This window comes from Macaca fascicularis, chromosome 1 (genome assembly GCF_037993035.2).
Source record: "Macaca fascicularis isolate 582-1 chromosome 1, T2T-MFA8v1.1".
In the NCBI taxonomy this organism is placed as follows: domain Eukaryota; kingdom Metazoa; phylum Chordata; class Mammalia; order Primates; family Cercopithecidae; genus Macaca; species Macaca fascicularis.
This window is the reverse complement of record NC_088375.1, coordinates 167,674,258-167,700,771: the sequence shown is the minus strand read 5'-3', so window position 1 is coordinate 167,700,771 and position 26,514 is coordinate 167,674,258. Positions and strand designations below refer to the sequence as shown.

The 26,514-nt window shown below is 38.9% G+C and overlaps 2 protein-coding genes across 34 annotated transcripts in view; one reads left to right on the top strand and one right to left on the bottom strand.

Annotated features, from left to right (window-relative positions):
• The window catches only part of MIER1 (MIER1 transcriptional regulator), a 63,822-nt gene extending 60,152 nt beyond the window's left edge, over positions 1–3,670 (top strand). For 29 of the 30 annotated variants that reach the window (XM_074004292.1, XM_005543108.3, XM_065520725.1 and 26 more), the window contains one exon: positions 249–3,670. In XM_074004292.1, coding sequence (XP_073860393.1) covers positions 249–577 — 329 coding nt within the window. In that variant the 3' untranslated portion in view covers positions 578–3,670. The remainder of the gene's footprint in view (positions 1–248) is intronic. The other variant, XM_065520732.2, reaches the window with a different exon arrangement.
• An 11,300-nt stretch (positions 3,671–14,970) lies between these two features.
• SLC35D1 (solute carrier family 35 member D1) overlaps positions 14,971–26,514 on the bottom strand; it is a 57,311-nt gene continuing 45,767 nt past the window's right edge. For all 4 annotated transcript variants that reach the window (XM_005543102.5, XM_005543103.5, XM_074004333.1 and 1 more), the window contains one exon: positions 14,971–20,019. In XM_005543102.5, the coding sequence (XP_005543159.1) occupies positions 19,911–20,019 (109 nt within the window). In that variant the 3' untranslated portion in view covers positions 14,971–19,910. The remainder of the gene's footprint in view (positions 20,020–26,514) is intronic.

The window sequence follows — 26,514 nt, the reverse complement described above, 5'->3', positions numbered from 1 at the left end:
CTGTGAGGAATATCTGTTTTGATCTTTATTGTATATATGTAATGAAATGGAGGTACAGAAAGAGTAAATAATTTGCCTAAGGCCACATAGCTAATAAATAATAGAGCAAGAATTTAGACTATGTATATATAGATTTGATACCTTGCTTCCTTGGTAACAATAACAACTTTACAATAAGCTGTTTTATAACAGTTTGCAAATTTAACTTTTTTCTAATTGTGGTTTCATTTATATTTCTTTCAATTTAGGAGTGTCATCTAATGGACCAGGTGAAATATTAAACAAAGAGGAAGTAAAAGTTGAAGGGTTACACATTAATGGACCAACAGGTGGAAATAAGAAACCACTTCATGCAGATATGGATACTAATGGTTATGAAACAGATAACCTTACCACTGACCCAAAACTTGCCCATATGACTGCAAGAAATGAAAATGATTTTGATGAAAAAAGTGAGAGACCTGCCAAAAGGCGAAGGGTAAACAGCAATGGAAAAGAAAGTCCAGGTTCTTCTGAATTTTTCCAAGAAGCAATCTCACATGGGAAATTTGAAGAACTTGAAAACACAGATGACTAAATTTTAGACCTATTTTACTTTCTTTGGAGTAAATTCTGGTGTGACTAAAATTTTCAGGGTTGATGGGTTACCTTAAAAAGTTGATTTCCTTGAAGCAATTTGAAAATTTGAATTGAGTCTTAACTTTAGGAAATGAAGTTTCATAATTCTGCCTTTTGCAGATTTTTTTACTTTAAAGCTGTCAGACTCTTATAAGGGTATTTTAAAAATTAGTAAATTTGAATGAACTAAAGATATATATCTACCTTCTCATTTGAATATCTTTAGTTCATTCAAATTTACTAATTTTGGTAAATTTGAATGAACTAAAGATATCTACCTTCTCATTTGATGCTAATCATAAAATTTCACTACAAGGTAATTTTTGCTTAGTTTGATGGAGGAATGGGAAAAAACTCAAGTCCAATTAATACCAGTTTCTCTTGAGTTGTCTTTAAAACAGACATTTTTTCTCACCAAACAATTTGAATATCTTTATTAAGGAAACCCTTATGAATCCTGAAAATTATGCTAGCATGATTTTTTTATATATAGAAGTTTAAAAATAAACCAGGTCAGGTTTGTATATGTAAAATTGTTGACATCAATGATGTCTTTCCATATTCTTATCTGGGCTGAAGAAATACATTCTGTATTTTTCCAGATTCTTTGTAGCCTTTGAAAGATTTTTACAGTACATATGTCTTGACTGAGCTGTCCTTTCTTAATACAAAAGCTTGTATAATTTTCTTAACTTGTACAGTTGGTAAACTTTTATGAGAGGAATTGTTATTCTGAGTCTGTCAGCTTTCATTTTATTTTGCTAAGGTTTTTCTAATGAATTTTTAAGTGTTTGTGTAGTAATTAAGTCATATTTCTTATCCAGGTGGTAAAAGCATTCATAAAGGATTATAAAAATTTGTTTTTTTTTTTTTCAGATTTCTACTTAAGGGCAAGTAATTTGAGAATTCTGAAATTAAGCATGATGCTTAGATTGCAGTTTGTTTTGCATTTGCTATAATTTTCAAAATTATTTTTGAAGCAAGACAAAAGTTTAATGTCAGCTTAAGTGCTTAAATATATCATGCTGACCAGAATCCTGTTATTTTTATATGCATCATAAAATTTCCCATTTCTGCATTAAATAAACAGAGGAGGGGTCAAGTGATACTTAGATATTGGCACACAAGGAACAACTGTGGGCAGGCAGTATTGATTTTGTGAAGAGAAAGTGAAGTTTGAAAACTACTCAGACTTTCTGGTTACAATCCAGTTTTTCAGATTTGACAATGCTTTTCCAAAGTGAAAATAAGATACACAATAATCATTGCTCTGTGTGAATACAAATAGGATTATCCGTCTGCATAGCCTTGTAAGAGTGCCATTTTATTTTTAGTGCTAAATTCTTGTTAAAAAATGTAGTTTTATATAGCTGATAGACCAACCTATATCCAAACTTTTATAAAATATTATTAATTCTTGTTTTTCTCACACAGGCATACTCCAAATGCTTCTTCCAGTTCACTTTTCAGCCATCAGTTCAAGAGCCAATGCCTTTTTAAAATAAAGCTTTTGTGGTCTTGTTTTTAATGGCTCAACTGTCTGATGCAATTGAGTGAAGGTTTGCACTGAGAAATTATCGTTTAGGCCTTACCCCCATGAAGTATTACTGTTAACATATGTTGAGACCGCTTCCCTTCACCAATGTGAACAACTTTTTTTCCCCCAAACAGTGTTAAAAGCCACTTTGCAACACTTGACTTCATATTAATGTACATTCACTGTTGTTACATACATATCTAAGTAAATCAGAATTTTGGGTGGAAGTGTTGAGAAGTGTGAGTTTTTTGTTGTTTTTGTTTTGTTTTACTTAAAACTTTAATTTATCCAGAATGGCAGTAGCTTTAGCAAGCAGATGGTCACAATCTGTTTTCTAAATCATTTTTTATTAAATGAATCCAAAGTATCCTAGCTCTTTGTCAAAGATGGTATATAGAAATGTTTTTAAAGATTAGTGATGCTGTGCTTTTTGAATTGTTGCAGTGTTGGAGATGCCATTTTCACCTTTTTAAAAAGATGCATTTTATTTGCAGATTGTGAAGTTCTTGCAAACTCTTACTACAGAAACGTTTTAAGTAAATTCTCAGGCATGTTGGCAAATATGGCACATGTATACATTTTAGGAAATGTTGCTTTTCTTAATCTTTTAAAAATATACCTAATGAGACATTCCACTATTATAATGCGTAATGCTCAGCTTTTTGTAAGGAAGTATTTAATTGTATTTTGTGTTAATACAGGCATTTCACACAATAATTTGTTCTTAATGCAGCCACTATAACTTGATAAGTCATTGCACTATTTAAAAATTTTTAGTAATATCATGAATTTAATTTGCTTAAGATTTAGTACATTTCAGAACTTGAACTTTTGACAAACTGCATTGGGAAAAGAAGTCTGTTAATAGTGATTTAGTCTCCCCACCTCATTCCCACCCCCAACAAAGCACTATCATTTTCATTTGGAATGGGTATTTTCTGTTTCATGATGTATTTTTAAATAGAGTTCAGGATCGGCAATTCAGTTCAACACAAGTTTGTTGAGCTTTAAAATGTATTTGAATATTTAAATAGGCATTTAAAATTTCAAATTAGATGTTAAATTTATGCATAGTAATTTTGCACTGTAAAATAATTCCCTTCTCCCATCCCGTCTGCCATTCTGAATATGCTTATTAAAATATTTTTTTAAACATACTTGCCTACATAATATTGTGTGAATATTTTCATTAGATTAATTCACTAAGTTTTTATTAAGAGATTGTTTGAATGATGCATGTTATTGACAATGCAAATATATATATATAGTCTGTTTCTTTTATTCCTGGACATATTGCACTACTTTTTCAGTGGTTCTTGGTCCCCTTTACCTCATCTTGGGTGATGTATTTTTGTCTTCTTTCCCTTTGCCACAAGAGATCCTTTCAGTCCCTAGACCTCCATTCACTGTTTCTCTTCTGCTGGATTATATAATTTAAAAATAATTTGTTCCCTTATTTTGTAGTGGAGTTCGTATCACATTATGTTTTGCAAAATAAAACTTGTTTTGTCACAATATTTGCTTTGCTATCAATGGACAATTAGGAGTGGGCACTTGGAATAACGGAGGGCTGGTGAATTTCCATAGGCAATATTTACACGTGTGATGATGACCCTAGGGGTGTGTAACTAAACACCAAATCAGAGATACAAGGTTTTCCCAACTATAATCCATATTCATGAAAAATGCCAGTATGGAAAACCATGTAACAGAGAAGAGGACGAATTTCCAAATTTTAACCTTTTATTCTAAAAATGACTTTCTCTCAAAATGACTTTTTCTGTATCACATAATTCTACTGATAAAACTTTCTACCATAAAAATTAACTCCTTTAATATCAAGTTCATCCTTTGCAAAATCTTAAAGGGTTTTCCACCCATCCATCCATCCACTTATAGACTGTTTTCATGTATCTGCATATCTGATTAACCTCTTTCTTTTCTAATAGCAGTTTTCCATAAACTCGTTATGTACCCTTAGTATTGTGCTGATCTTTTGACAACTATACGGACGTGTTTTTCCTTTTCTGAATATTATTATTTTTAATTTCAGTTTGTCTTTATACTAGTTTGTATAAAGAATTATAGAATGTATAATGTACTTAAAATGTCATTTTGCTTGCTCTTGAGTAGTAAGTAATTTGAACACACTTAAAGGCTATTCTGTGAAGAGTATCGTAAACTGGAGATGGATTCTAATTGTCCAAATTGATGGTGATGGTTTCACAATTAAATGTCAGTGATGACAAGCTTTCATTATGTTTCCATATACTTTTAATATCCAGCAAACATTTGGGCCTATACTTGTACCGGGTACTATGCTTGGCTTGTGGCTTCAGAGATGTGGCATGCCCTATTCAAGAAGGCAGCAGGTAAGTGTTAATGGTAGAAGTATATGCTGAGTATAGAGATAGCAAAAAGGAATAGGCATGATCTCAAGAGAATGAATTTACCTTCCTCTTTGCCATATAGGTCTAGCTAAAGATTTTTCTTTTGTCAAACTTTGCTGGAATTAACCAACATGAAATGCATGACTTTCCCTAAGAAATTGTCTTTTAAAAAAAATATTTCCTACAGAGCTGGTTCTACCATAACAGCTGTGGATTATTTAGGACTCATCCCCTTTTTCTTGTCATTTACTGTCCCATGAGCACTACTATTAGGTGGAGAATCTCCTGATTTTCTGAAGTTTGGAAGAGAGGAGGCCTATTGCAAATTTGGCCTGGTTATAGAACATTTCACTTTTTGGTATTCTCATCGTTGTTAACAGGAATGATTGAATGTAGAGTTGGCTAAATGTGTTTTTCTGCACACTGGAGTTTATATTTGTAGAGTTCAGGTAGTTCTAAAATAAATGGTTTCACTCATTAGCAAAATTAGATGATCCCTGAAATTAAATGGACTTTGTATTAATATGATGAATATATAAACTTCTAAAAAATTATTTGAGACAAGGTCTCTGCTGCCTAGGCTGGAGTGCAGTGGCAAGATCATGGCTCACTGCAGCCTTGACTTCCTTGGGCACAGGTAATCCTCCCACCTCAGCCTCCTGAGTGGCTGGGTTTACAGGTGTGCACCACCATGCTCAGCTAATTTATGTTGTTATTTGTAGAGGCGAGGTCTCACTATGTTGCCCAGGCCAGTCTGGAAATCCTGGGCTCAAGTGATCCTCCTGCCTCAGCCTCCCCAAATGTTGAGATTACAGGCGTGAGCCACCATGTCTGAGCTTAAACTCTTTAAAAAAGGAAACATATGGGCCTTGCATTGGGGGTGATTTCTTCCAGAAATAAGATCAGGTAGAGAACTGCATCAGAACAGATTGATCTGAGCCACTTTAAATTCTTGACCAGAAAATCTAGATTCAGGTTAAGAACTTGTTCCCAAGAGGGACTTTTCAAGTCCCTTAGTCTACTCTTGTCATCAGCTGTGCTGTAGCTTAGTGAACATGAGAAACTAGTTCTGCTTAGGAGATAATAGTGGTGCCAGTCATTCTAAGTATATCCTTTTTTATTTTTGAAAGGTACTCAATCCCCTCTAAGCATCTATTTGTACATGACAGAAATTTACTTGGGTGGCTGGTGGTTTTGAGCTTTCGAACAGCCTGATTTATAAGCTTTGTGAACTGCTTTGCTGTGTGGCCTCTTCTGTTGTCTTGCGCATTTGCCTCTAGTGTTAGTAGACAAGTGTTTGCATTTAAAAAACACACTATGACCGTATGTGGACTACATCTGCAATTTTTTTTGTTTTTCGGAGACAGCATCTTGCTCTGTTGCCCATGCTGGAGTGCAGTGGTATGATCACTGCTGCTCACTGCAGCCTCAACCTTCCTGACTCAAGGGATCCTCCCACCTCAGCCTCCCAAGTGGCTGGGACCACAGGTGTGGGCCACCACGCCCTAATTTTTTTTATTTTTATTTTTGTAGAGACAGGGACTTGCTGTGTTGCCCGGGCTAGTCTCAACTCCTGGGTTCAAGCGATCCGCCTGCCTCAGCCTCCCAAAGTGTTGGGATTACAGATGTGACCACACCTGGCCACAAAATTCTTGTATCTAGTGCTAGTAGCTTAGAAAATAAAACAACTCAAGATTGCAGCAGATGGGAGTCGTAGTAGATACCTTTGAACAGAATGATACCAGTTTTGGCAAAGGGATCTATTTATTTTCGTGTATATGTATAGTTAGGAAAATTAATGAAGGCCATATACCAAAAGTAATGGTAGTTTTTGAGTGGTGGACTTAAAGTGACCAGACCCCCTTATTAAAGAAGTCTCATAGCAGTTGTCCCAGGTGCCATTTGGTTTTGCAAGACTATTTCCCCCTCTGACAGTAAGCCTCCTGAGGGGGAGGGCCGAGTTGTTTTCCTCCCCATCATACACCCACATCCAAGCACAGTGTCTCTTCCCTTACTCACTGAACATACTAGCATATAGGTTATAGCATAGCCTATAACCATTTGTCTCTTCTGCTTAGGGCCTAACTCTGGCTACTCTTTCCAGTGATTGTTCTATTCTACCTTTGGGGATAAATCCTGAGTTGCCCTTTGTACTGCCCCTCATTCCACTGAATAGTAGTATAAATGTGTTTTCATCCAGGTACTGCATCACTGGTAGAGGGTACCATTTTACTTGCTTTTTGGGGGAGCTCTGACTCTGGGATTTTTGAAAACTTTTATTTCTTCAAAGGGTTGCCTGGTTAAATTATGGAAAACAGCATCTCCCATTGCTTGTGTAATCCTATACCTACACATTCTCCCACTCTCCAAAACCGGTTGATTTGGGGGAGGCTAGGGAGAAAAGAAACAATTACATGGATGTCAATGACCACATTGCCTACACATTCTCCCACTATCTAAAACAGGTTGATTTTGGGGGAGGCTGGGGAGAAGAGAAGAAACAATTACATGATTGTCAATGACCACATTGCTAGCGTGAGTCCCAGCTGCCCACTGGGTTCCACAGAGAGTCAGAGTCCCATTTTTGTGGCATGAATGCTAGCAGTATCACTTTATTTCCTTCCATAAAGTTTGTCAAAAAGTCAACTCATCATCTATGTGACAGGAAGTGTTTCTGAACCACTGTCATTTATATCCATGCTAGTCTTCACAAGGTATATCCTATAAGTTTAATGGGGAAAGCAGTGGAATCATCTCATGCTTGCACATCTGATGCCACATTGTTTATTAGTCCTTCTAAATATTCCAGAACAAAGAGCTGAAAGCCCACAGTGCCTGGCCCTGCATTTCCTTATCTCCAACTATACCTCATGTTCCTCCATTTCAACCAAGGGATAGCCTAAAATCTTATTTTATTCAGAATCCTCCCATTAAAAATATTTACAGCTTTTTAAAATACCATACCACCTTTTTCCATACCCGCTCATCCAAATCCAGCCACATTTCAAGATTTCTCCTCTTCATCTGGCCATTACTGTATAATCTGTGGTAAGCTAAACCTCTAAACTGGCCATTTGTAAAATAAGGATGATACAATGTAGGTCTGTTGAGATTATAAATGAGATACCTTATAGGGAAAATATTTTGTCCCTAGAGAGTGCTGGCTAATGACCAGGTAGGTAATAGTACAGGTCTACAGTCCCTTATCCAAAACCCTTGTGGCTAGCGGTATTTCAAAAAACATCCACAGCACATTCTCAAACAAACCTATGGCTGGAAATAGGGCCACAATAAAATGTCTTGACATGAATTTCAGGTCAGATTTTGTGGCCAAATTAGACAAGAAGCAGCTTGGGTTTTCAGAGCCCTGTGGATTTCAGAATTGCAAACTTGTAGTGGCTTTCAAATTTTTGCTGGTGCTCACTTGGCAGCTCGTCCCAACTGCCTTTACTTTTTCTACATAACTGGCAAAGAGACAAATTAGCAGGTGCACTCTAACCTGTACAGCAGCAACAACAGAACTTTGCACACTCTGAGCCTTCTGCAGAGCAACTGGAAGCCTGTAAATGAAGCAGGTGAGTGAGAATAGGCTGCCAAAGCCCAGATATGGTCCTTCTGGAATCTCTCACTCAATCCTCTTGTCTTACAGAAGGGAAAATTCAAGGCTGAAAATGGAAAAATGACTTGTCCAAGGTTCAACGACTTTAGACTCAGCTTCTTTGACAACGTCGGATCCCTGTATCCTTTTCCTTCATGGCACTTAATGGCTTACATATATTCATGGCTAGAGCCACGGGCTTAACCCTTATCCAGTCAGTCCTGATGGCCAGGGAAGTAGGATACTATTAGCTACCCTTTACCCAGCTTGTCATTGCGGTTAGGCACGTAGGTCTTCATCATAAGATGGCAGCACCCTTTGGGTGTATTTGGCTACAACAGTTGGGGAAGATGCATTCCCTCAAAAGGAAAATAGGCTGGTCACAGAGAAAGACGATTAGGCAGATAAAACAAGTCTATTGCAAATATTATCTACCATTGTTAAGTGACTGCTGTTAAAAGCACTGCACTAATTATCAACCAATCTTCACAACGTTATTTTCCCCAATTTACAAATAAAACTGAGATACCTTGAGAAGTTGTAAGACTTATTCTTTCCAATGATCTGGATTTTGTTTACCTATTTTTTTCTAAGTCAGGTCTTTGTGTTTAGGGAAGATGTGTGTTGTAGAATGGAAAACATGTTGCTTGCAAACAATCTTTCTCCTTGCTTTTTCCCACAACTCTGAACTCTAGAAAAGAGAAATTCCCCTAGTTGGAAAAAAGATGTTAGTAGGCTCTGAGAATGGCAGAAATGTGAGCTTCATTCTCCAGAAAGACATCAAAGGAATGACTACATGGAGTACAAAACAGGTTGAACTCTAGGCACTGGAATTTCCAGTACTAGAAACTATTACCAGGGCAAAGTCTGCAATTTGTTGTACCATCTGCCTTCAAAGGACACCTTAGAGTTGGTCACTAAGGAGTTCAGCAGTGACCACGATGGACTGAAGACAGGAGTCCCTCTTGTATCTTCTGGGCACAGGAAATTCTCCTGGATCTTGTGTAACCTCAGCAAAGAACTGGGACTGAATTTCCTGGTAGATGGCAAGATGGGGACTCAGATATATTTTGATTTAAAATAATATGTACTGTGACATTTCTTTCACCCTCAAACATCATTTACTTTACTGCTTGTTCTAGGAAGCTCCATGACCTCAGAGAAAAAGACAGGCTTTACAGGAAGGCAAATGTATATTCTAAGCAAAGACTGTCTCACAAATACCACTGTCTAACAACAAAACTTTCCCATGCTTGTTTCACCCCTAAAACAACACTAAGATAACTTTAAAGGACTGTTTAAGAGGATTAAACTGTGTCGATACACAAGGTGCTAAAAAAAATGTCTGTGCAGCATGTAAAAATGGCTCAATAAATGTATTTTTACTGTGGGATAGCACGCACTCTGTTTCATTGCTACACTTCAAATATTACCTTTTTGGAAAACTCTTGGAAACAGAAGTTAGTCACCTCAAAAATGTTCCTGTTTTTATACTCAGAAAGCATCGAGGTTAAGTGAAAGTATACCAGTATGTTTTGTAAGTTAAAATAATTGAGTCAAAACTTACTGGCTTACCTAAAATGCAGGACAATCAGCATTCTTGTATTGGGAGATCAAAATCAGCTTTAAAAACATTTAGGTTTGCAAGCATGCATGCTGAGGTGTTCATTAGGTCATGGGATGGCCATGTGTAGCACTGAACTCTCAGCCCTAGCACAGGTGGGCCATGAGCCCTTAGGGAAAGGTTCCATTCACCTGACGACTCCGGTGAAGATGATTAGTTTCCCTGTCAGTGTCATGTGGCCATCTTAAGTCTACTTTGTCACTATTAGCGCCACAGCATCCTGAGAACTGCCAGTTTGATCCAGAGAGAAGCTGAACTCGTAATTCTGATGGATGATGAAAACAATAAGATACCAAGAAATCCAGGCCAGGCACAGTGGCTCATGTCTGTAATCCCAGCACTTTGGAAGGCCAAGGTGGGTGGATCACTTTAAGGTCAGGAGTTCGAGACCAGCCTGGCCAATGTGATGAAACCCTGTCTCTACTAAAAATACAAAAATTAGCCAGACATGGTGGTGCAAGCCTGTAGCCCCAGCTCCTCGGGAGGCTGAGGCAAGAGAATCACTTGAACTCGGGAGGCAGAGGTTGCAGTGCGCCAAGATCGCACCACTGCACTCCAGCCTGGGTGACAGAGGAAGACTCCGTCTCAAAAAGAAAAAAACAATCCAAAGTGATAATGGGTGAAGTCTATTTAGCATCCTAGTGGATTATTAAATTTTTAAATTTTAGTTGAGGAAATAGGTGTTTCAAATAATGTTCTGGAAACTATCAGGGAACCCGTTTTCAATATAGGCCTCAAGTTTTAATTAAGTATTTAAGGTGGTTTCTTGAAAACAATGAAATAAAATGCTTAATTTTAAAAATTTCCCAAAGTTAAAATGGTCTCCTGAAGACACATTTCGGCAAAAAAGGAAAAAATAAAGAAGAAGAGACTTTACTTAAAAAAAAAAGAAAGAGACTTACCACCTATTAATTCTAATTCCTAAAATAACTCACATCCCTTTTCTTTTCTCTGAAAAAAGGAACAGCTGTACTTTAGGACCTCATCATTCTCACTAGAACAACAGCCTGCTCTATCTGATGCACTCACCTTCAGTCCTGCCCTTCCACGACCCCCACCTGACAGTCATCCACGCAGAAATCCCAGTGATCCTGTTACAGCGCAAATCTGATCTGTAGTAGTTCAACTTAGTCATGCTGGTAGCCAAAGGGCTAAGTCTGGCTGGCAGATTTTTTGTTTTATTTCAATGCCTTTGAGAAGGTATGCACCCCAAGCCCCACCACTCACTATAGTATTTATTAAACTGCATTCATTTGCATTCACGCCTGGCCCCTGTGAGACATCTGAATTTGCCAACCTCTGACTTACAGTATACAATACAAATACTGCAGCTGGTGTGATCTTTCTAAAATGCAAATGAGGCCATGTTTCTGCCTTGCTATGCTCAAAAAAAAAAAAAAAAAAAAACCAGACCCAACCTCTGTCTTCATAGAGCTTGAAGTGCTATGGAGATGAAGCAAGGGAGAGAAGAGAACATGGTGTGGTGAGAGCAGGGGAGCCTATTTCAGACAGGCTGGTCAAGGAAGACCCACAGAGATGAGGGCACGTACTATAAGGAAAGATGCACTCCAGTCAAGGAGTGGGACAGAGGCCCTAGAAGGTGGGAGGGCTGTCCCGCCAGTATTTTCTCAGTCAAATCTTAGTTGTTTTTCAGGAATCAGCTCAAACGCCATTTCTCCAAGGAAACCTTTCCTACCATTCCCAGGTGGAATGAAACTCCTCCTCCCACACATTCATACGCATATCTCCGCTATATTTTCATAATTCTGTCATCGTTTGTGGACATTGTCCTCAAAAATATTCACTGAAAAAAATTATCTGAAAATAAATACACAGATATGATAAAGCACTCTTGACGAAACCGTCCTGTTGCTTTCTCTAACAACGAGGGATGGTATATGAAATGTATTCCTCAGAAAGAAAAGGGTTTTGGAATCAAAGTCCAGGTTTACATTTCTCATGTGAGTGAAGTTGGACAAATTCCTTAGCCTGGCTGAAGCCACCATTTATGCATCAGAGAAGTGCTGGAAGGACCAAATATGCAAAGGCACATTTTAGCCCTAACCTGGTGAAAGCACATAGTCAGCCCTCAGTAAATACTGCTTTTCCTTCCTCTTAAACTGCTTTCCATCATTTAGCTGCCGAAAGCAGGTGTTGCCACAAGAGGGCACCTTTAGCACAGCTGGAAAGGCATGGCTGCTGTGCCTTCTCAGATTAAACCAGCCACCAGCTCATGCTTAAGCTTTAAATCCACAGTGGGTGAACACTGAATGAAAAACAACATTTGACAAGTATAGAGCGGTGATGAGTTTGGTATTGCCAAGTCTATTACAGAGAGACTAAGAGAAACGAGAACCTAGCATGGTGGCAAAGAGCAAGGGTGTCTGAAGTCAGACTGGGGTTTGAATGTGGGCTCCCTGACCACACTGGGCAAGTGTGCCTCTCTGAGCTTCATCTGTAGATGCCAGGGCTCTACTAGAGGATGGGTGCTGGCCCCAGTGAACTCAATCTGGCTTGATGGATGGATGAACCAATGGATACATAGGCCCCAAGTGATGAGAACAGTAGGAAAGAAGAATTGAAGTTACCTGGTAACTGCTGACCCGCTGTGGGTACACAATGGCACCAGCTCTGTGCTTTCTCCTCTTAGCAGTGCATCCTCTCTAGTGTTGCCCAATACTGGACAGCCTATGCTTCAAGGAAGCCAAGTGAGACAATAAGCTGTCACAAAGATGAATTCTAATTTCAACAAATTAGAAAAAAATCAGACTTTAAGAGGATTTTTTAAAGTTGATTAAAACACATGCGTTAAGGACAATCTCTTCAACAAATGGTGTTGGGAAAATGAAATATCCACATGCAAAAGAATGAAGTTGGACCCTTACTTTACAACATATACAGAAATTAACTCAAAACACATTCAAGACCTAAATTTAAGATGTAAAATTATAAAACTCACATTGGATTTGGCAGTGTATCTTGGATATGCCACCAAAAGCACAGGCAACAAAAGTAAAAGTAAATAACTGGATTACATAAAAATTTAGAACTTTGCTGTGCATCAAAGTCAATGGATATAATCAAAGGAGTGAAAAGGTAACCTGTGGAATGAGAGAAAGTATTTGCAAATAATATATCTGATAAGGGGGCTGGGTATAGCACCTTACACCTGGAATCCTAGCATTTTGGGAGGCCCAGGCAGGCAGACTGCTTGAGTCCAGGAGTTTGAGACCAGCCTGGGCAGCAATGGCAAAACCCCGTCTCTACAAAAAAAATTAGCGCGGTGTGGTGGTATGTACCTCCACTCCACTACTCAGGAGGCTAAGGTAGGAGAATTCCTTGAGCCCAGGAAACTGAGGCTGCAGTGAGCTGTGATCATGCCGCTGCATTCCAGCCTGAGACCCTGTGTTTAAAAAAAAAAAAAAAAATATATATATATATATATATAAAATTAAGCGCCTTTAGATATGTATCTATATCTATATATATATTTAACCCGTTTAGATATAGATGTATAAAGATGTATCTGTATATATATGCAGATACCCTATATCTAAAAGGGTTAAATATGTATTTATAACATATGCAGAAATAAAAAATATATTCAAGATCTAAATTTAAGATGTAAAATTACAAAATTCTTAGAAAACAGGAGGAAAGCTGTTAAAAAAATATATATCTCCTTAGATATATATTTCCAAGGGGGTTAAAATGCAGAATATAAAGAATTCTTACAACTCAACACCAACTCAAGCATATGAGATGCTCATCATCACTAATCATTAAATGGAAAATACAAATCAAAACCAGAATGAGATTATCACAACACATCCATTAGTATGGTTACAATCTGAAAAACAGAAAATAACAAGTGTTGATGAGGATGTGGAGAAACTGGAACCCTTGTGCACTCTTGGTGGGATTCTAAAATGGTGCAGCCATAATGGAAAACAGTCGAGTGGTTTCTCAAAAAAATTAGAATTACCGTATGATACAGCAATTTCACTTCTGAGTATATACCCAAAAGAAAAGTAAGCAGGATCTTGGCTGGGCACAGTGGCTCACGCCTGTAATTCCAACACTTTGGGAGGCCGAGGCGGGTGGATCACCTGAGGTCAGGAGTTCGAAACCAGCCTGACCAACATGGTGAAACCCTATCTCCACTAAAAATACAAAAATTAGATGGGCATGGTGGTACATGCCTATAATCCCAGTCACTCCAGAGGCTGAGGCAGGAGAATCGCTTGAACCCGGGAAGAGAGGTTGCAGTGAGCCAAGATGGTGCCATTGCACTCCAGCCTGGGCAACAAGAGTGAAACTCTGTCTTAAAAAACACACACAAAAAAGTGGGATCTTGAAAAATATTTGTACATGTTCATAGCAGGATTATTCACAATAGCCAAGAGGTAGAAGCAACCCAAGTACCCATCAACAAAACTGGCTCAACAACGTGGTATACATACAATGGAATATTATTCAGCCTTAAGAAGGAAGGAAATTCTGACATATGTTATAACATGGAAAAACATGAAGGACATTACGCTATGTGAAATAAGCCAGCCACAAAAAGACAAATATGGTACGATTCCACTTATATAAAATATCTAGAGTAGACAAATTCATAGAAACAGAAAGAATGGTGGTTACCGATGACTGAGGTGAGGGGAAAATGGTGAGTTTCTGTTTAATGGGTATGGAGTTTTAATTTTGCAAGGAAACGTTCTGGAGATTGGTTGAACAATAATGTGTATATATGTAACACTACTAAACTGTACACTTAAAAATGTCTAAGATGGTATATTTTATGTGTATTTTACCACAATCTTTTTCTTAAAAAAAGGTTTAATATGCTTCTCCCTCTGACACACCTTAATATGCTTCCACCCCTGTTGAGTCTGCGTGTACCAAAATGCCTCTACTTGATGAGTAAAGCTACTCAGAAGCTTAGAAACCTGATAATGCAGTTGAAACATCCTGAAAACAGAAAGATTAGCATTTCTTTCCTTCTAATTTACCACAAGTATGCCACAAGACACTGGATATTCAGTCCTATGTACTATTCATAAAAACATTTGTATAGAAAATAGTATTTTCTACATACGGGGTCTCAATCAACTAACAGGATGCCAACCTCTAAAATACGGTCAGACTTCTGGCTCTGGATTAGTCTCTGTACGCAGTTACAAAGGAATTTTAATACTTGTTTTCAGGAAAAAGTATTTATTTTACACCATTACAAAAATATTTAGGCACATAATTTTCATGTTTATGTCACCTGATTTACATACCTCAATTCCTCAGTACCTTTTAACACTAAAATGGTCATTTGGTAAATAGACTCTAAAATGAAAAAATACTGAGAGGTTACCTGTAGACAAAAATCAGTCGATCATCAGCATGAGAAAGAAAACACCTGTGAAAAAAATAATCTCTAAAAACATTTTTGTGAGACAATAAATCTAACCAGTAGATTTCTTTTTAAAAAGTATTTTCAAAGAACAAAGCTTTAAAAAAAAAAAAACTACAGCACTGTAAACTATATCCTCATACCATGAAGCAGCATCCTGAAAGTAAGACCTAGAAGACTGGCTTAGAAAACAGTGATGGTGCCAGGGACTCACAATATATGACGACCGAGACAGGCCTGGAAGCAGGGGCAGCATGGGGTCAACTGCTTTCAATTCAGAGAGGGGAAAAGGAACGCTGCTGGCCTTTGCAGGAGCCATCTTAAGATGAAAAACTGAGAAAGATTTAACTGAATTGCTACTCTAAAATGTAATTATCTTCCTTTAAGATAGAAAATAATTTTCCTGGCCAGACATGTGGCACACACCTGTAATCCCAGCACTTTGGGAGGCTGAGACAGAAGGGTTACTTGAGGCCAGGAGTTTGAGACCAGTCTGGCAACAGAGTGAGACCCTGTCTTTACTGGGGGGGAAAAAAAAAAAAAAGGGAAGAAATGAACCAGGCGTAATGGGACATGCCTATAGTCATAGCTACTTAGCAGGCTAAGGCAGGAGGATCACTTGAGCCTAGGAGTTTGAGACTGTGGTGAGCTGCTATGATTACACCATTATACTCCAGCCTGGCTGGTGACAGAGCAAGACCTTGTTTTTTTAAAAAAAAAAAAAAAAAAAAGGGAGGGGCAGTAGGGGGAAATTTTTTTCCCTTTATTAAAATGTACCATCACAATATAAAAGCAATTTTGTTCTTTTTTAAAAACAGGTAGAATCACCTGCATCATGTAATGGCCACAATTGTGTCCAGTAGATATTTTTAAAAAAGAAAAGACAGTGAACAAAAACTGTTACCTAAGGATTCTAGAGGCAATGAGATACAGGGTCATGTTTTTCAGGATATACCATATTGCCCAAGCCTCTAGCATTTATGGACCATAAATTAAGAATCTTGTTTTGCCTTGAGTCTCACTATGAAATAATGACACGGTAGCCACATTTGCTGAGTGCCTAATATGTACTAGGCATTGTGCTAAGTAGTTTCATATCCATTATCTCATTTATTCTGAACATTTTTCCTCAGAGAGAGAAAAATCAATTACAGTCTTGTTCATAGGAAAAACCAAACTTACAGTTTTGGGAAAACAAGAACATGTACAGTAGAGGAGGCCTCAGGCTACTTACAGAATTCTAAGAGCTGTGTTGCTATCTCAGAGCTAGAAGATTAACATGAGTTACGAAAGTCATCTCAGATTAAAAAAATGCTTTAGCTCTGTGGGGCACCCCTAAAATCAGTGATACTCATAACTATGCAGGCAGTTCTTGGTTACGAAATCACAGACTCCTTTCATCTGTCTCCTTTCTCCCACTCAGGGTCCAGGTTATCATGTCTGGCCAAAGAATTACACACTCCTTGAAAGCAAGAACCATGTCTTATCTTTTTTCCAGAGCTTAGCAAAATGCTTGGCATACAACAGCTGCTCACTAAATCTCTGCTCACTGAACGAGGCTGTAAAGCAAGGCAGGCCCAAAGTCCTGGGGTGCCATTTCAAACCGATTCAATGTGAAACTCCACTGTTTCCCTGTGAGGATCCAGCATCAACTGTACTGACCAAAACCCTCCATGGATTCTTGAGAAAACAGGACTACCAAAAGCGTGTAAATGCACTTTTTTAAAAAAACTAGGTGCAAACTGGAGCCTATAAATGATTGACTCATAAAGTCCACAGCCACATGGGGCAAATAAAACTCAACAGGACATGCTGGCAACATGTAGCCTGGCCAACTAGGGTTATTCCAATCCATTTAGCCTTGACTAGAAGCAGATTGGCCAAAGAGGGCCTCACTTACATTGAACAGGAGCCACTAGTCATAGAATTTGTCTTTTGGAACACCACAGCTCATCTGTCTCCGTGGGCAAATTAAGGAGTTAACTCTGTATTGCCTCTTTTTCTCCCAGGAAGCAGTTAACAGGACAAAGAATTTCTGCATTTATTTCTAGTAAATATCAAACATGGGGCAAAAACCAGATTCTGGGAGGTGCCACAATACCAGGTAAATCACCAGTATATTGTAACACGCCTGCAAAAATCAAAACACAAACTCCAAAAGACTATTCAGTCTCCAGCTTGCTCACACTGCTCCATCTTGCAATGCTGGTTAGCAGCTGAAGGAGGCATCCAGCAAGCAGAAGCTGCTGTACTGCTCTGGTCAGCCAGAAGGTTCAGCATAAGCCAGGGCTCCCAAGGCACAGAAGCCTGTCATGTGCATTTAGTGAAGCTGTAACTATACAATTTTCTCAAATACTCCTGAAGAGGTGACAGATCTCCTAGGGAACCTGACCCCCAAGAGGCAGTTCAACTCCTGGTGGGGCTCTAGCCCAACAACTGTTAAACACACCCAAAAGCCTTTCATGAAGAAATATTCTACAACAAAAATTATTCAAACGTCCCTCCTTCATGTTGCTGACAGAAGGAAAAGAATCACTATAAATAGCTCTCACTATGCCCTTTCACTATATCTAAGCAAAACCAGAAGTGTTGGCAACATTAACAGCTAGAAGTGCATTACCAACTAAAGTCAGCCTGGAAGTGGGATAAAGGTTCCAGGACAGGGTAACCTGTCACTCTTCCTGATTTGCAAAGTATGCTTCTCTCTGACACCAAATTCAATCAACTGCTTGCTTTTTTGAAAGGGCTCAAGTGAACTCAGGATCTGTTTCCTAAGTCCCTCATAGGGGAAGGGCGATTAATTAAATGGCAGTCATAGTTCAATAAAAAGGACATGGGTTTGATGTATTAGCAAGTCATCCTTCTCTGAGTTTTGTTTTCTCATTGGTAAAATAGGGAGAGTAAGACCCATATGACACAAGATAATATCCTTTACTCCCAGTGGAATTTTCTCAGGTCAGAAGATGCTAGAAAACAGTGAGTCTAAGGCTCTTAATGAAGCTTGTAACTTGGGAGTTGGCTGCAGGGATAATTCTAGGGACAGAGCACCACCAGCCAGGCTTTAGAAAAGACAAACCAAAAGAGAAAGAGAGGAATATGAAAACAATCTCAATATAAATTTTCAAATCAAAAAAAAATCAAAACCCTAACTGTTTAGGTCAACAGAGTCCAGTGGATTCCAAACCCAATGAAGTAGACACTAGTGTGTGCATTAGTGCAAAGGCACCAAATCTCTTGCACACTGGCTGCACAACTGGCCTGAGCAAACACACTAATCCTCAAGGTCAATGGATATCTCTGAGTCAAGTCATAGGATTATGTTTGAGTTAAAATCTCCACCCTCCAGATTACCCCAAGAGGCAATTTAGGCAATGCCCATTCACACCTGCTCTTCCAAAATGCAGCAATGGTTTTGAGAGAAGTTGGCAAGCTCAGTAAGTGAGCCAAGGGGCATATAATGTAGGTGGGAATGTTGAAAGGAGGGAAGTTTGCTCATTGCTCATGCCATTTAAGAAAGAAGATGACATCTCTAACACTGACACTGCCAGAGAAAAACCAACCAGTGACAATACGAAGAATCTAACCAGCCTTTCCCCTCAAACCAATAAATTCAGAAATGTGGGACCTCATCGTATTCATCCAGAGAGCAACTGAACCCAAAGGAAGGAGGCAACGGAAAACAGACTTGCCTGTCTGCAGTTCTTACTTAGAGAGTCAATGCTGAGCTGCACTAGTTTACAAAACACAGCTCTTTACTTGTACCTCATCTCACATTGCAGCATTTGAACTCACACTGTTGCAGGGTAGGTAGGGCAGGTGTTTTTAATCCAATTTACAGACTTGCGGCTTTTGAGGGCTGAAACAACTTACTCCTAGTGACATCTTCTGAATGATTTTAACAGAGCTAAATTCACAACCTTACCTCAGTCACTATGTTGGAGTGAGATGTTTCAACTACCTCTGCAAACATCTCTGTATCCCCAGTATTTAGCACAATGCCTGGCACATATACTTAAAACATGTTAGTTGAATCAATAAATCAAATAGATGAATAAATTAGTAAAAGGCCTACTTTCTCACCCCCTTCATTATCCCCATTCTATACAACAAAAAAAGAACATGTTTTCAAGGAATGCACTCTGCTCATCCTGTGAAAGTCAGGGAAGCTAACGTAGACAGCAATACACTTCAAAGCCCTACATCTTTTTATAGTGCCAAAGCTGTTTTCCTTGGCAAATGGAATGACGATATGACGAAGACAATGCAATCATAAGAAATAAAATTCAAAGAAGAGAAATTTCACATATTTGTCTGCATTTCCAGCAGAGGAAAGGCTAAACTGCCTCCAGATGCAGCAACAATTTGAATGATGAAGCTCCAGTTGGCAAACATTATATATGCAGCTCTCAGGGACACCTGGATATCAAATTATGAAATAAAATACTTTCAAAACACTGATGTTTCACTGTCGGCATAGAAGAAAAATAAATTAAAAAGCCCAGTACCTTTTCCAGTCTGATATAAATTAATTCAAACAACATATTTAAAATAGAGTCAATTATAAGTTTCTCTCATCATAAAATTTTAAAAGGCAGCAATCAATCCTCAGATTGTACAAGTGCAATGGAACGGTATTTCCTCCATAATCAAGACACCTCAGTGTCTGTGTAGGAATTGCCAGTGTTCTGAGTTGATTAAAAACTTAGGCCTACGTATCAGATGAAGCAATCCTCTGGTCACACTGCTCCTTTCCCCTTAATGTCCAGCTTGTTACTAGCCTCTGACTGTTTGCTCAGCTGCTCTTCAGTGAAAGTGATATAGGAATACACCAGGCTCCCAGCAATGCTGCAAAACAGAAAACCACTATAAGAGATGGAGGAAGGGAGGGTTTTAGGGTAAATACTTACTTGGTTAAAAAAAAAAAAAAAAAACTTACACCAAAAAATTAGATGAAGGGTAAAGTTTCATAGTGGGGAATTGTATAAATTCATACAACGAAGTACTATACATCTATTAAAATGGTATAAAATAAAAACAGGCATTGACATATTAAATTTTAGAGACAGCTTAAATTTTTATGAGAAAATATATCATAAAACATCAAGCATTGTCTAATCTCATTTTATTTAAATGAACATGAATATGTACATCAGTACACACTAGAACAGACAAAAGTTTGCGAGGAACACACGAAGAATATTAACAGTGGTTACAGCTGGATGCTGACACTACAGGTAAATTTTTAGTTGTATGTTTTTTGCATTTAGAAAAATAGGCATTAATAGGAAGCATCCAAAATTAGTTAAATATGCAGACCCTATGAGATTCACAGAGCTGGTTTTTCTCTGACTAAAAGCAAGTTCACAGTGGTGAACTTACCAGCTGGGCCTTCAGCCTATGACAGGTGGTTGCTGATACCCCTCACTTACCCATCGCACATCCCACCAAGAAGGATCACTCTTTGGTGACAATGATTACTTGGTCCATTCTCTGTGGGGACCTCAAACTCACCTAGGATACACAGCCTTCTACCCTATTCACTAAGTGGAAAGTAGGTTGGAAGAGCTCACAGATCCGACCACTCCTGCCCTGCCTTCCCTGGCTCTTCCACTGAGACTGCCACCCAGGACTCCCTTGGATTCCAGCCAGCTGGGTGCCTAACCTGGGCTCCAATTTTTCTGCCCTGGATTTGGCCCTCATCTTCTGCCTGACCACTTGACTCATGAACTTGCTGCTTATTTAAAATTAGTTCTGTTCTCCTCTGGGCTCTGACATCAGCCCCAGACCAGCTGGAGGAGTGTGAGAGATGCCTAGCTCTTGTTCCCACTAGGAAGAAAGCGGGATCAGGCACTGGCGCTTGTTCTTGACTACACATGCTCACATAATACTAGCCATTCTCTGAGACCCCAATCAACCCAAAATAAAGCCTCTTCCAATTGAACCTTCCCAACCAGATTCTTCCTTTTCCTCATCTGCACCTCACAGCACTTAAGAGCAATCAAATTATTAAAGTCTACCTGTCAAACATTTTATATACATTTCCATTTTCCCAATATTCCTGCAAGGTACAATATCCCTCCAAGGTACAATATCCCTCCAAGGTGTCCATTTTATAGATGAGGAAAGTCCCAGAGTCATAAGATAACTTACTCAGGGTCACAAAGCATCCTAATGATAGACCAGAATAAAACCCAGGTCAGCCTTTCTCCACTCCAACTGCTGCCTCCCTTATGACCCTTGTGCCACTGGATATTAGTTATCCATCCTCATTTTGTCCTTATCATCTTGTTAATTTCCCATGGCCTCAATTCTTTTAGCTGCACAGAGTCTCTTGCAATTGGCCTGGCACTTTTTAGCAACACAGTAAGTAACTGCTAAACTGAGTATCCCCCATCACCCCACCTGAGGAAAGGGGACACATGAACCCAATTCTTACACTTTTTTTGGTCTTTTTTTCCCCCTTTCTGTGGAGAATGGGGTCTCACTATATTGCCCAGGCAGGTCGTGAACTTCTGGGCTCAGCTATCCTCCCGCCTCTACCTCCCTAAGAGCTGGGATTACAGGAGTGAGCCACCGCGCCTGCCATGAACCCAATTCTTATGCCAATGTTCATAGAGCTTATGCCAATGTTCATAGAGCTTCATCTTTTCCTTCATCTAGCAGCTTTTTCCCATTTAATTTTTTCTGGAATTTGATATGACTCTCCTAGAAACTTTTCTGGTTTTTCTAGTACCTCAAGTAGATTACTTCCCTGGTAGCTGGACTGGACCCAAGAAGATGGCTTACTGAAGTCTTTTTGACTGAAGCTAAAAGTTCTTTAAGGTTCACATGTACACCCATCCACATGACAGTCAATTTCCCTCTGCCTCCAAACCCACCCCAAAACAAAGTAGAAGAGTTACCTCTCCTTTCTTTCATCCTACCTTTCTCTAGCTTCCCCTTCCCACAACCACCTAAAAAATAAAAATGTTTCTTATTTTTCCTGTTGAGACAATCTCTGATGTTCATATTAACCCTATTTAAACTGGATAGGAATACTGGGGAAGCACAGGATAGAAAAAGACAAAGAATGTCCTGGAATTTATTCCAGGCTTAGCCCTAATGATAATTCCAGATCCTATATTCCCAGCATAGTCAGTGTATTGAAAAAAACATTGACTCTACAGTTAGGTCTTGGTTCAAATCCTGAACATACTATAGGTTGAGTATCTCTTATCTAAAATGCTTGGGACCAGAAGTATTTACGATTTCAAATTTTGGAATATCTGCATTATACTTGCCAGCCCGAGCATCCAAATCCCAATTCTGAAATGTTCCAAAGAGCATTTCCTTTGAGCGTCCTGTTAGCATTCAAAAATTCCAGATTTTGGAGCATTCTGGATCTTAGATGTTCAATCTACACTAGCTATGTGACCCTGCGCAAATTAATCCATTTCTGTATTCATCAAATAAGAATACTGTTATCTGTCTAAGCTTGTCTGAGGATTAAATGAGATTACATGAATAATCTCTTCATTCTCTTCTCTCCTACCTTCCCTGTCAGCCCTGACACTCACAGACCAGAGGGGCTATGCCCTGCTGACAAAAGGTAAGGTACTATAATAATAAACATCTTACTCCATTTGGGCAGCTGTAACAAAATACCATAAATGGTGGCTTATAAACAACAGAAATTTATTTCTCACAGTCCTAGAGGCTGGGAAGTCTAAGATCAAGGCGGGTTCAATGTCTAGAGAGGGCTCTCTTTCTGGTTCACAGACAGTATCTTCTCATCATGCTCTGGGATATCTTACATAAGGGCACTAATCTCATTCATGAGGACACCAACTCCATGACCTAATCACCTCCCAAAGCCCTACCTCCTAATACCATCACTTTGGGAGTTGAGAGTTCAACAAACAAATTTTGGGCGAACACAAACATTCACACCATAGAGCAAGGAGATGTAACATAATGAAAGAGGGGGCACACTATTGCCACATGGTTGTAACTTGAGGCAACAATAAAATATTTTTAATTTCATCTTTATTACTGACTTGATCATTATCAAATATAATTTTCAGAAAGGGCAATTCATGAACCACCTGAAGAGAACTGAACGTTCCTCAGCAAGCATACTATGTGTTACACAGTGACGAGTAAATGCTTTGGGAAGAAACTATGTAAGTTGCTCTCTAGCAGCTTTGGGGAAGGGGAAAACTGGAAGGAAGGGAAAGGGAAAATGAGGAAAAGCCCAGATTTGAAGGGGAGAAGGGTTATATCTGAATTTTTACACATCACTACTAAATGATTCTAAATCAAGATCTTCCACTACTTTAAACAGAGACCCTTTAACTAATCTATTGGCCTCATAAATATTCACATGAAAGTTGATACCTTCTGGTACTCTGAAATTGGTGTTAACACATTAGATCATCCTAAATATTCATTTTTTAAAAGAAGAACCCCTTGTATTAGAACTGGTCAAGATTTTTCTTTTAAAAAGTTAAAACATGCATATTAAAAATAGGGTAAAATCATTATGCAAGCCTAGATTTATGCCGTTTAAAAAATTTTCAAGCAATTTTCATGTCTAATCTTCAAACAATAGCACTACCAACTCTTCTTTTGTTGTTGTTGCCAGGCTGGAGTGCAGTGGTGCCATCTCGGCTCACTGCAACCTCCTTCCTCCAGGGTTCAAGCGATTCTCCTGCCTCAGCCTCTGAGTAGCTGGGACTACAGGCGCACCCCAACACGCCCAACTAATTTTTGTATTTTTAGTAGAGATGGGGTATCACCATGTTGGCCAGGGTGGTTTCGATTTCTTGACCTTATTATCTACCCGCCTCGGCCTCCCAAAGTGGCACTACCAAATCTTAACTCACAGAGACCTGCTGTGGCAGACACAGCTGGGAGACAACCAGAAGACAAACACAAAGCTATAGTTCCTGAGACAGGGGCCTTGTTAGAATACCGCAAATCTGACTGGAACGTGCTAAACTGCTTTCAAATCTATTGAATCTATTAAATCCACTTGATCTGCTCTGATCCACTTTTGATCTTCAAAAGCAATGCGAACAGTCTACTTCTCCTAAACCTATAGTCATGGACATATTCATTCGCCCCCAACAATGAGATATCCATTCCAAAAATATACACTAAAAATGCTTTCAGTATAGCGACCCTGTGGCCAGGGAACAACAGTCCTAACGTCCAGGCTGCCTCTTTCATATCTCATCACTGACATGTCTGTTCATGTGTCTAGGCAGGTACCTCTGCCTCCCAGATTAGAACCTGCCTTCTATATGTCAAATAAGCCAATCTACATCAAAACTTATGAACCAAGAGTTTGCCTTATACTGCTATTTCCTAACAAACAAAATTCCTGCCAAATCACTGAAACTGGGTTTCTGGGTACATTCTTCCCACAATGACCAAGGACACCCATCTTCACTCTCCATACAGCAACTTTTAGGAAGACTTTTCCCATTTTCTTTCTCACCAGTTAAATACAGCAGAGCTGTACTGCCTCTGTATCTACCATCTTTCAAAGGTTTCCAATCTGAACAGACAGAAACACAAAGATGTCATTGCGTTGAATAAAGAGAATCTAACTGTGTGCACGCTGCCACTTACAAAGCTCTATGATGTGGGGCAAGTTACTTAGCCCCTTAGAACCTCAGTTCCCTCACACCTGTGAAATGGAGATTATAATACCATTCTTACAGGATTGACATAGGAATTACATTATATAATTATATGACAATGTTATAATATTAATATGTTATATATGTTATGTTATTATATATTATATGTTAGATGTTATGCTATATGTATATTAACATACGTTAAATTATATACTTCAATTATATGAGACAATAGATCATTTCACAAGGTTAAGTAGCATGCAGTGGCCACCCAAGAGACGTAAAAGTCAAAACGCTAAGGTACACTGGGGGCTAATATCAGTGAACAGTAAAAAGATGAAAGGGGTTTTGGCAATTGCTGCTTCTCTTCATCCTCAAGGTTTTTCTGTTTTTGATCATCCTAACTAGATCTTAACTGTATGGCAAGTAAGCAAGTTTTGACCCAACCTCTACCATCTGCAGTCTATTGGTATCTCACAGAATGTCTTCCAAGTTGGGCACTCATTCTTCCTCCGTTATGAGACATTTGAGAGGCACCTCACTCTCGGTTACTGACCTACTTTTCCAGAATTATCCTTGTGAAATCCCTCTTACACTAATCACACTGGACTGCCTACTGCCCATTCTCCCCAGCCCTCATCCAACAACTGCATTTCCACCTTCATGTTTTTGTTTGGTCCAGGTAGATTTCCTTGAGAAGATAACATCTGAGGAAAAACTTACAGGCATAAAAGTTAGCCACGCAAATATCTGGCAGTATATTCCAGGCAGAGAAAATATTCAGTCCAAAGGTCCTAAAGAGGGAGCACACCAAACATCCTAGAGGAACAGCAAGGTGGTCTATATGGATGAAGTAGAGTAAGGGAGAAGAAGAGAAGCAGTGGCTAAAGTTGGAGAGGTAAACAGGGGCTAGATCTAGTAGGGCCTTGTAAGGACTTTGGAACTTCAATAGTCATGGGGCGGGGAGTATGGGAGCATTAAAAGAATGACATATTCAGACTTACCTTTTGCAAAGAATGAACTGCCTACTCTGTTGAGAACTGACAGCAGGAGAGGGAGGTGGATGAGTCAAACCAGGGATAAAACTGTATAAGACTAGGGCAACAATGTAGCTCAGCTGAGGATGAAAGCAATGCTAATAGTGACAAGAGATCTTCTGTTGGATAGTTTCTGAAGGTAAAGCCAACAAAATTTGCTAACACACTGGATATTAGACATGAGATAGAAAAGTCAAGGATAATGCCAAGATTTTTGAACCAGGTAGCTAGAAGGATGGAGTCTCCATCAACTAAGATGATAGAGATGATGGGTAGCACAGACTTTGAAGGAAATAAACAGTTCAGTTTTAGACATGTCAGCAGGAGGTGTCAAGTGGACTGTTAACTAGACAAGTCTGACTTGAAGACAGAGGTCTGGCCCAAACGGAAATTTGATCATTTTTAGGCATGTAAAGAATATTTAAAACAATGGGATTCAAAATTCAAGAACTGAAAAAGATCTTTCAAACAATACAAGTAACCCCCTCACTGATGAAGACATGTAAGGTCTAAAGAAAGGTAATAATACGTCTGAGGTCAGACACACATCAAATAATTGTGGTTATGTTATTCTTCTTTAGCCCTATATTTCTAGAGAACACTGCACTGCCAGCTAGCATAATAGAGTGCTTTCAAGGCTAAACAAAGGGAGTTCAACTTCTAGAAAAGATTCCCTA